At 36.3% G+C, this 12500-nt stretch overlaps 1 protein-coding gene across 1 annotated transcript in view; it reads right to left on the reverse strand.

Moving 5' to 3' along the window:
• Positions 1-12500, reverse strand: part of LOC133615853 (protein diaphanous homolog 3-like) — a 394852-nt gene that overhangs the window by 142292 nt on the left and 240060 nt on the right. The window contains exon 24 of the mRNA XM_061974703.2: positions 3271-3395. Coding sequence (XP_061830687.2) covers positions 3271-3395 — 125 coding nt within the window. The remainder of the gene's footprint in view (positions 1-3270; positions 3396-12500) is intronic.

Below are 12500 nucleotides of genomic sequence, written 5' to 3' on the forward strand. Positions count from 1 at the left end.
ACAAATACTCATTAAAGTGTTAAAAATCAGCCATACGTTATCTTTGAATTCTTAAATATTTAGATTTTCACATCTAGTTTTTATTTGTTCTTGTTTTAAGCACTTTTTGTCATGGAAAACTTAGTTTTGTATGGCAAACACACAAAATATGCAACATTTTCCCCCTAAAATGTTCAAAATTAAATATTTGATGTAAAATAATAGCAGCCTTAAATAGATCAATAATTCATAACAACATTGATTTTGATTTATTATATGTATATATATAGTTTTTTTTAATAATAAAAAAAACTACAAAAATTGTCAGGGATCCAAAAAGGTCCCTCTCATTTGTGTTAAATACCAATTATACAATATCTTTTGTTTTTACTTTCAGAGCTTAAATATTTAGATATTATGGTTTTTATTATTTCTTTGTTTTTTTATGCACTTTACGTCATAGAAAACTTAGTTTTTTAAGGCAAAAACACAAAATATGCAATCATTCTCCCCCTAAAAATGTTCCAAATTAAATGTTTGATGTGAAGTAATTAGAGCCTTAAATAGGTCAATTATTCATAACAACGGTGATTTATTATAAATTTTTGAGCAATTACAGTTAAACAAAAGAAAATGCCACTAAAATTCTCATATAAAAATAATCCTAAAATTTAAAAAAAATCACTCATACATTATCTTTGATTTTTTTTTTAAATACTTTGAAAGCTTAAATATTTAGATTAACACATCTAGTTTTTATTTTTCTTGTTTTAAGCACTTTTTGTCACGGGAAACTTAGTTTTGTATGGCAAACACACAAAATATGCAAAATTTTCCCCCTAAAATGTTCAAAATTGACTTTTTGATGTGAAGTAATTGGAGCCTTAAATAGGTCAATAACTCATAACAACATTGATTTTGATTTATTGTTATTTTTTTAGTTAACAAAATATCCCACTAAAATTGCCATATGCAAATACTCATAAAAGTGTTAAAAATCAGTCATACATTATCTTTGAATTCTTAAATATTTAGATTTTCACATCTAGTTTTTATTTTTTCTTCTTTTAAGCACTTTTTGTCATGGAAAATTTAGTTTTTTTTATGACAAAAACAAAAAACATGTAATTGGAGCCTTAAATAGGTAAATATTTCATAACAACATTTATTTTGATTTATTGTTATTTTTTGAGTTAACAAAATATCCCACTAAAATTGCCATATGCAAATACTCATAAAAGTGTTAAAAATCAGTCATACATTATCTTTGAATTCTTAAATATTTAGATTTTCACATCTAGTTTTTATTTTTTCTTCTTTTAAGCACTTTTTGTCATGGAAAATTTAGTTTTTTTTATGACAAAAACAAAAAACATGTAATTGGAGCCTTAAATAGGTAAATATTTCATAACAACATTTATTTTGATTTATTGTTATTTTTTGAGCAATGACAGTTAAAAAAAACATCCCACTAAAATTCCCATATACAAATACTCATAAAAGTGTTAAAAATCAGTCATAAAAAAAAAAAAAAAAAAGAATTAAAAAAAAAATTAGTCATACGTTATCTTTGAGATCTTTATATTTAGATCTTCACATCTAGTTTTTATTGTTTCTTCTTTTAAGCACTTTTTGTCATGGAAAATTTAGTTTTTTTTATGACAAAAACAAAAAACATGTAATTGGAGCCTTAAATAGGTAAATATTTCATAACAACATTTATTTTGATTCATTGTTATTTTTTGAGCAATGACAGTTAAAAAAAACATCCCACTAAAATTCCCATATACAAATACTCATAAAAGTGTTAAAAATCAGTCATAAAAAAATAAAAATAAAATAAATGTAAAAAATCAGTCATACGTTATCTTTGAGATCTTTATTTCTTTATATTTAGATCTTCACATCTAGTTTTTATTTTTTCTTCTTTTAAGCACTTTTTGTCATGGAAAATTTAGTTTTTTTATGACAAAAACAAAAAACATGTAATTGGAGCCTTAAATAGGTAAATATTTCATAACAACATTTATTTTGATTTATTATTTTTTGAGCAATGACAGTTAAAAAAAAAACATCCCACTAAAATTCCCATATACAAATACTCATAAAAGTGTTAAAAATCAGTCATAAAAAAATAAAAATAAAATAAATTAAAAAATTTAAAAAAATCAGTCATACGTTATCTTTGAGATCTTTATTTCTTTATATTTAGATCTTCACATCTAGTTTTTATTTTTTTTGTTTTAAGCATTTTAGCATATTAAATTATTATATATATATATATATATATATATATATATATATATATACAGTATATATAATAATTTAATAATAATAAAAAACTACAAAAAATGTCAGGGATCCAAAAAGGTCCCTCTTATTTGTTTTAAATACCAATTATATAAAATCTTTTGTTTTTAGTTTCAGAGATTAATATTTAGATAGTATGGTTTTTATTATTTCTCTGTTTTTTTATGCACTTGTTGTCATAGAAAACTTAGTTTTTTAAGGCAAAAAAACAAAATATGCAATCATTCTCCCCCTAAAAATTTTCCAAATGAAATGTTTGATGTGAAGTAATAGGAGCCTTAAATAGGTCAATCATTGATTTATTATACATTTTTGAGCAATGACAGTTAAAAGAAAATCCCACTAAAATAATCATATAAAAAAATTTTTTTTTTTGTTTTAAGCATTTTTTGTCATGGAAAACTTAGTTTTGTATGGCAAACACACAAAATATGCAACATTTTCCCCCTAAAATGTTCAAAATTAAATACGTGATGTAAAATAATAGGAGCCTTAAATAGATCAATAATTCATAACATTGATTTTAATTATACCTTTGAGATACAAAACATCATGATAGCAGTTTTGTATTATTAGAGTCAACATTGCAACCTTTTCTTGTTACATTTCACCTGTTTTTGCTCTTTTATTCCACTTTTTTTTATGTACAGTAATCATTTTTAGAATGTGCCACACTTTGGACACCTCTTTAAATGTTCTAAAACTTGTATTGATGACATTTTTCACGCCGTTTTTGCACTTTCTAATAACCCAGTAGTATGGGTCGTTTCAGCCATGGCATGTTTCCCCATGCTGTTGCTAACTGTCTGACCTTAATGAGAAGCCGCTGGTTGTTGCCAGATGAACCATAATCACGCATGCAGCAATCATCCAATGGGGGGGCTCTTGCTAATTTGCAGAGTTAAATGCAGGCATGGCGGATCATCAGGTTTTACCTACCGAGAGCGCCATGTGCTGGTTGCACGGCGTTCAAAAGGATATAGCCATTTTGGGGAAGAACATGTCGGCGGGGTCGTCCGGGGACGAGAACGTCTGGAGGTCTTTCTCCAGCTGCAGCAGCTGCTTCTCCATCTGCCTCAGGCTCTTTTCCACATTCTCTGCAGACACTGCGGCGGCCGGCGTGCGTTCGGGCGCACGCACGTCGGGAAAAGCAAAAAAAAGATGAGGCGGGGAAAAGAAGCAAGAGAGACGACGCCTTCATTATTTGTATAATCAAATGCATTAGAATTGTGACGGTTTCAAATACGAACCCCGTTTCCATATGAGTTGGGAAATTGTGTTGGATGTAAATATAAACGGAATACAATGATTTGCAAATCCTTTTCAACCCATATTCAATTGAATGCAAGTTATTTGATATTCTAAAACCCTTTTCAACATGATTCTGACAACTAAGTAGGCTAAATAACTTTAAACTTTAATACATGCTCGGATAGGCCAGTATCGGTCAGTATCGGTATCGGTCAGTATCGGTATCGGTTTCTGAAATGCAAAAACAATATTAAAAAAAGCAAAATCCCCTAATCTAAACTTGAATAAACCTTAGCGATACCGTGATAAAAATGATAACCGTGATCATTTTGGTCACAATAACAAATCATGGACTCTAACTATAGGCTTTTTCTAAATCCATAAATACACAACATGACTCCTTCTGCTCCTCTCTGTAAATCTCCAAAGTTTCTCATTGTCATCCCATTGGGTTGAGTTTTTTCCTTGCCCTGATGTGGGATCTGAGTTGAGGATGTCGTTGTGGCTTGTGCAGCCCTTTGAGACACTCCTGATTTAGGGCTATATAAGTAAACTTTGACTGATTAATATATATATATATATATATATATATATATATATATATATATATATATATATATATATATATATATATATATATATATATATATATATATATATATATATATATATATTAATCAGTCAAAGTTTACTTATATATATATATATTAATCAGTCAAAGTTTACTTATATAGCCCTAAATCATAATATATATATATATATATATATATATATATATATATATATATATATATATATATATATATATATATATATATATATATATGTGACTGACTGATTGATTATATTATAATATTGTAATTATGATAAATGAATGTGTTGTGGCAGTTGCGGATGTCACCAATGCGGAATATATATATATATGACTGATTGATTGATTATATTATAATATTGTAATTATGATAAATTAATGTGTTGTGGCAGTTGTGGATGTCACCAATGCGGAATATATATATATACGACTGATTGATTGATTATATTATAATATTGTAATTATGATAAATGAATGTGTTGTGGCAGTTGTGGATGTCACCAATGCGGCGGTTCGGGGAAACAGTCTTTTTTTAAACATGTTTTTAATGGTCAACTGCCAACATTAGAATTTGCCAAAAAGGATTACTTGAAATGTGCACATTTTAAGAATGTGCTTGTTCTATTTTTGGCCAAAGTAAAACAAAGAAAACTATCTGAAGTCGTCTTTATTTTGAAGTTATTATGCCATTATTTTTTTACCAGTCCAGCAATAGATTTTCCTCCAAATGAGTTTGACACCCTTGCTCTAAGACATTATTGAACAATCTCGTTAAAAATGCATACCTGCACAGGTACGTTATCAAGGCTGACTGAGTTATCGTAATGGATCCTCTTTTAAACCGCATCAGCCTGGAACTTCCAGCTCTTCTCTCACGTTTAACATTCATCAGTCCTAAATATTCTTCCCATGTCTCCCTTCACACTTGTGAGCACGATCTCATCTTAGTCCTTGATGGCTCTAACCTGCTGCACATCCCTCCCACCACGATCCCTCTGCCTTGCCAATCTGCACCAGTCCTATTTCTCCTTTCTTACGTCCCGTCTCTCGGACAACTCGTCAAAGGCCTCTCGTTTAGCTTTCATCAACGCAATCTTTGCCTCACGTCACCTATCGTTTATCTCTTAAATAAACGTACTCAACCAAAATCACCGATGAGAGCATCAGTGCATGGCGGTAACGTAACGGGAGAGGGACGAAATGTTGATATGAATAAATAATAAAATGTTTCAGCTTTTTTATTCTGGACTATAAGACACTGCTTTTTTTACCTACGCTTTGAAGCCTGCGGCTTATAAAAACCCATCCATCCATCTTCTTCCGCTTATCCGAGGTCGGGTCGCGGGGGCAGCAGCCTAAGCAGGGAAGCCCAGACTTCCCTCTCCCCAGCCACTTCGTCCAGCTCCTCCCGGGGGACCCCGAGGCGTTCCCAGGCCAGCCGGGAGACATAGTCTTCCCAACGTGTCCTGGGTCTTCCCCGCGGCCTCCTACCGGTCGGACGTGCCCTAAACACCTCCCTAGGGAGGCGTTCGGGTGGCATCCTGACCAGATGCCCGAACCACCTCATCTGGCTCCTCTCGATGTGGAGGAGCAGCGGCTTTACTTTGAGCTCCCCCCGGATGGCAGAGCTTCTCACCCTATCTCTAAGGGAGAGCCCCGCCACCCGGCGGAGGAAACTAATTTCTTCCGCTTGTACCCGTGATCTTGTCCTTTCGGTCATAACCCAAAGCTCATGACCATAGGTGAGGATGGGAACGTAGATCGACCGGTAAATTGAGAGCTTTGCCTTCCGGCTCAGCTCCTTCTTCACCACAACGGATCGATACAGCGTCCGCATTACTGAAGACGCCGCACCGATCCGCCTGTCCATCTCACGATCCACTCTTCCCCCACTCGTGAACAAGACTCCGAGGTACTTGAACTCCTCCACTTGGGGCAAAATCTCCTCCCCAACCCGGAGATGGCACTCCACCCTTTTCCGGGAGAGAACCATGGACTCGGACTTGGAGGTGCTGATTCTCATCCCAGTCGCTTCACACTCGGCTGCGAACCGATCCAGCGAGAGCTGAAGATCCTGGCCAGATGAAGCCATCAGGACCACATCATCTGCAAAAAGCAGAGACCTAATCCTGCAGCCACCAAACCAGATCCCCTCAACGCCTTGACTGCGCCTAGAAATTCTGTCCATAAAAGTTATGAACAGAATCAGTGACAAAGGGCAGCCTTGGCGGAGTCCAACCCTCACTGGAAACGTGTCCGACTTACTGCCGGCAATGCGGACCAAGCTCTGGCACTGAGCATACAAGGAGCGGACCGCCACAATCAGACAGTCCGATACCCCATACTCTCTGAGCACTCCCCACAGGACTTCCAGAGGGACACGGTCCAATGCCTTCTCCAAGTCCACAAAGCACATGTAGACTGGTTGGGCAAACTCCCATGCACCCTCAAGGACCCTGCCGAGAGTATAGAGCTGGTCCACAGTTCCACGACCAGGACGAAAACCACACTGTTCCTCCTGAATCCGAGGTTCGACTATCCGGCGTAGCCTCCTCTCCAGTACACCTGAATAGACCTTACCAGGAAGGCTGAGGAGTGTGATCCCACGATAGTTCGAACACACCCTCCGGTTCCCCTTCTTAAAGAGAGGAACCACCACCCCGGTCTGCCAATCCAGAGGCACCGCCCCCGATGTCCACGCGATGCGGCAGAGTCTTGTCAACCAAGACAGCCCCACAGCATCCAGAGCCTTAAGGAACTCCGGGCGGATCTCATCTACCCCCGGGGCCTTGCCACCGAGGAGCTTTTTAGCTACCTCAGCAACCTCAGCCCCAGAAATAGGAGAGCTTATAAAAACGTGTGGCTAATTTATGGAATTTTCCAAAAGGTGTGCTATTGTTTGTGGTATGTGTGCTGAAGGGGGTCAAGCATAGTGGTGACTTTCGGGGACTGTTAGTTTCCTTCCCTGACAATGACGACATTGACGTTGACCCCCTCCATCCCTCTCCCATGTAACTATGGTTTGATTGTTTATTGCTAGCTTGCTCGAAAACCAAAACAGCACCTACTTTAATGTAGGGTGTGCTTTAGAAGTGTTGCTCTAGGGCAGGGGTCGGCAACCCGCGGCTCTTTGATCACTCTGATGCGGCTCAGCAGCTTACTTGCCGACCCCCCCGATTTTCCCGGGAGACTTCCGGATTTCAATGCCTCCCGCAGAAAACTCCCGGGATTAATATTCTCCGATTTTCACCCTTAAAGCTATAATAAGGGTGTGCCATGATGGTACAGCATTTGGCGCCCTCTACAATCTGTATTAACAGCGTGCCAGCCCAACCCCTTGTTATGCAGTCTGCATCTTCTGCTCGCACACGTACGTGACAGCAAGGCATACTTGGTCAACAGCCACACAGGTTACACTGACGGTGACCATATAAAACAACTTTAACACTCTTACTAATAATGCGCCACACTTTGAACCAAAACCAAACAAGAATGACAAACACATTTCGGGAGAACATCTGCACCTTAACACAACATAAACACAACAGAACAAATACCCAGAATCCCATGCAGCCCTGACTCTTCCGGGCTACATTATACACCCCTGCTACCACCAACCCCCCCCTCTGTGCGTCGGTTGAGGTGGGCGGGGTTTGGTAGCGGGGGTGTATAATGTAGCCCGGAAGAGTTAGGGCTGCATGGGATTCTGGGTATTTGTCCTGTTGTGTTTATGTTGTGTTAAGGTGCAGATGTTCTACCGAAATCTGTTTGTCATTCTTGTTTGGTGTGGGTTCACAGTGTGGCGCATTATTAGTAAGAGTGTTAAAGTTTTTTTTTTTTTTTATACCGCCACTGTAACCTGTGTGGTTGTTTAGGCACGCCGGTTGTAGTGGGTGCTATATGCTGTACCAACACGTGAGCACGCATGACGCTGACAAGCGCGTGCCGCACCAGCATTCATATTCCATATTAAGGTATGGGCAGCGTGTCTGAGACCCCTGGTTTATACATACCACAAAGCAAAAAAAAACTTTTTATACAGTGTTATTTCATTTTAAATTTCAAAAAAATTTGTGGCTCCCATTGTTATCTTTAATTTGTGAAACTGGTCAAAATGGCTCTTTGACTGGTAAAGGTTGCCGACCCCTGGTCTAGTAGAAGAGATATTTTGGAGAAGATCTGAAGGGGGATTGTGGAGAATGCATATATATGTTCAAGAGTTATTTCTTAATTCATAGTCATGTTTGAATCATCTAGTGTTTTTCCATTTGTACTCTTTCTTTTTTTTTCATTTTATGTCCGCAAGTAAAACTGTGTGTGTTACCTTGAAGACTTGTAATGTAGGAGTTGGAGTACTGCCTTATATCTTATCTGTAGTAGAACAATGAGCCTGTATTCATTTCTGGAGAGGGTTTGGGGCTGTTTGCAGATTCAAGAAGTAGTCTCTTTCCGTTTGAATGCCAGATCAACTAGAGCAGCCGATACAAATGTATTAATTAGGTTGGTCTCCCGAAGCTTTGGAATAAACTAGAAAATATTCCAATTCTGTCTTGATGGTCCTTCTTGCTCAGCATATATGTCATCGAAATAACTTGGGATTGACCAGTAATTTAGATTCCCTTGGAGGAAGAACTGGTCTGACGCAACATATGGCACCATATTTTGGGTTTGCGAGTTTGCGCTGCAGTGCCCTTCTGCTTAGAGCTTAGAACCGGAAGTAGAAGTGCTGTTCCATCTTCTAAGTCATCCATAACGTTTCTACTCGAGCATTTATCGCGCCGAGCAAGGTTTGTAAATTTTTACAGTAAAACTAAAACAATTCTTACTTCTATGTGTGATGTCTGTAGGAGTGTTTTCATGCATATATGTGCGTGCCATCGTAATGTAATGAAGCCAGCGTTGTTATCATTAGCTACTATGCTAACACACGCACGAGTGTCTGCGTTAGTATTATTAACTTACAATGGCATTCTTTTTGTGCCGTTTCAGTTTCACAAAATCCTCAGTAAATTCACCAAAACGTCACTGTGGAGTTATTGAATCTGTTTAGCTGATTGGAGAGCTCGCTTCTATGATTGTGGGTCTATGACGATGACTTTGGTTTTGTTGATCAGCCGTTTTACTGCCCTGTTACAGATACCAGTCGGAATCAACATGTACAAAATATTTGTGTGTAAATAACTCATTCCAAAATGTATATTTATATATCTGCGGCTTACAGTCCGGTGCGGCTAATACATGGAAAAATATTTATTTTCTTCGAAAATTTAGCGTCACACTCCCACCATATTAAAATAATTAAAAAAAATATTATTTGTTTTATATACTTGAAGGCTCCACACCACTGCTGCTCTTTTTAGAATGTAAAATAGTTGACTGTTGATGTTAATTATCATTTTCATAAGCATATTATTGTTTGTTTTGATACACTGGGAGGTTATGGAACAATACTGTTCTTACAAACCCCAAAAGCATTGAAGTTGTCACGTTGTGTAAAAGGTAAATAAAAACAGAATACAATGATTTGCAAATCCTTTTCAACTTATATTCAATTGAATAGACTGCAAAGACAAGATATTTAACATTTGAACTGGTAAACTTTGTTATTTTTGCAAATATTAGCTCATTTGGAATTTGATGCCTGCAACATGTTTCAAAGAAGCTGGCACGAGTGACAAAAAAGACTGAGAAAGTTGAGGAATGCTCATCAAACACTTTTTTGGAAACATCCCACAGGTGAACAGGCTAATTGGGAACAGGTGGGTGCCATGATTGGGTATAAATGCTCAGTCATTCACAAACAATGGGCCGAGGGTCACCACTTTGTCAACAAATGCGTGAGCAAATTGTTGAACAGTTTAAGAAAAACCTTTCTCAACCAGCAATTGCAAGGCATTTAGAGATTCCACCATCTACGCTCCGTAATATCATCAAAGGGTTCAGAGAATCTGGATAAATCACTGCACGTAAGCGGCAATGCCCGTGACCTTCGATCCCTCAGGCTGTACTGCATCAAAAAGCGACATCGGCGTGTAAAGGATATCACCACGTGGGCTCAGGACCCCTTCAGAAAACCACTGTCGGTAACTACAGTTGCTCGCTACATCTGTAAGTGCAAGTTAAAACTCTACTATGCAAAGCGAAAGCCATTTATCAACAACACCCAGAGCTGGGACCAAGCTCATCTAAGAAGGACTGATGCAAAGTGGAAAAAGTGTTCTGTGGTCTGACGAGCAATGTCTTTTTTTGTGCAATTGAATATGAATCGTAGAAATTCATAGGTATCGGTATGGACTGGTATGGTGACGACCCTATTTGCCCGAGTGATTTTATATTAATGAGAGCCAGACATAGGACCATTTCAAAGACTAAAAAAAGTGCTACATTTGAAAAGATCAAATGCCCTCTTTGACACCTTTTGAGTCCTCCGCCAAGCCACCGTGCAGTAAATGAGCCTGGGAAGCACACATCCACACACCCTCTCACAACACTGAGCTCCAGTGGAGATGATTTGCTGTGAGGGAATTAGGAGATTGAAAAAAACAGATGTGCTTCTAGAATATTGAGACAAAAAAGGAAATAGGGGTGCGACTGTGCTTACTGGTGTGAGCTATAGACCTAAAATGCATTAAATACTGCTAACAGACCTGGTCCGATACGCACCAGGATCATGTAGGTATATCAACACATTGCATGTTCCAGTGTGGAATGATCAGTCAGTATCCTTTCCACCAAAGCTCATTTCCCCACACAGCCTTTGGCAAAACTGTAATACGTGAAGAAGCGATTCCTAGAATCATACTGCTTAGTTAACGACCTTCAACCTTAAAGCTTAACATGTTAAATGACCTTATAAGATATCTTCAACAAAACTGTTTGCTGGTTCATTCAAAAGTCACATTTTAGTGCAGCTTTCCGGATTAGGGGTGGAACGGTTCACACAATTCACAGTTCGGATTTTACCACGATTTTTGGTTTGGTTTGTTGTACGTTGTTGTTTTTTTAATGCCCTAGAACAGGGATGCTCACACTTTTTCTGCAGGCGAGCTACTTTTCAATTGATCAAGTCGTGGGGATCTACCTCATTCATATATATAATTTATATTTACTTATTTATGAAACATATGTTTTTGTTAACAAGTTAAAGGTGTTTAATGATAATGCAAGCATGTTTAACACATATAGTTAATATTGTTAATAAATTAAAGGTGTTTAATGATAATACAAGTATGTTTAATACATATAGTTAATATTGTTAACAAGTTAAAGGTGTTTAAAGATAATGCAAGCATGTTTAACACATATAGTTAATATTGTTAATACATTAAAGGTGTTTAATGATAATACACGTATGTTTAATACATATAGTTAATATTGTTAACAAGTTAAAGGTGTTTAAAGATAATGCAAGCATGTTTAACACATATAGTTAATATTGTTAACAAGTTAAAGGTGGTTAAAGATAATACAAGCATGTTTAACACATAGTGAATATTGTTAACAAGTTAAAGGTGTTTAAAGATAATACAAGCATGTTTAACACATATAGTTAATATTGTTAACAACTTAAAGGTGGTTAAAGATAATACAAGCATGTTTAACACATAGTTAATATTGTTAACAAGTTAAAGGTGGTTAAAGATAATACAAGCATGTTTAACACATATAGTTAATATTGTTAACAAGTTAAAGGTGGTTAAAGATAATACAAGCATGTTTAACACATATAGTTAATATTGTTAACAACTTAAAGGTGGTTAAAGATAATACAAGCATGTTTAACACATATAGTTAATATTGTTAACAAGTTAAAGGTGGTTAAAGATAATACAAGCATGTTTAACACATATAGTTAATATTGTTAACAACTTAAAGGTGGTTAAAGATAATACAAGCATGTTTAACACATAGTTAATATTGTTAACAAGTTAAAGGTGGTTAAAGATAATACAAGCATGTTTAACACATATAGTTAATATCGTTAACAAGTTAAAGGTGGTTAAAGATAATACAAGCATGTTTAACACATATAGTTAATATTGTTAACAACTTAAAGGTGGTTAAAGATAATACAAGCATGTTTAACACATATAGTTAATATTGTTAACAAGTTAAAGGTGGTTAAAGATAATACAAGCATGTTTAACACATATAGTTAATATTGTTAACAACTTAAAGGTGGTTAAAGATAATACAAGCATGTTTAACACATATAGATTCCTTTCTTTCATGAAGACAAGAATATAAGTTGGTGTATTACCTGATTCTGATGGCTTGCATTGATTGGAATCAGACAGTAGTGCTGATAACATCCACGTTTTCAAATGGAGGAGAAGAAAAGTTCCTCCTTTCTGTCTAATACCACATG

The sequence above is a fragment of the Nerophis lumbriciformis genome, linkage group LG15 (assembly GCF_033978685.3).
Source record: "Nerophis lumbriciformis linkage group LG15, RoL_Nlum_v2.1, whole genome shotgun sequence".
In the NCBI taxonomy this organism is placed as follows: domain Eukaryota; kingdom Metazoa; phylum Chordata; class Actinopteri; order Syngnathiformes; family Syngnathidae; genus Nerophis; species Nerophis lumbriciformis.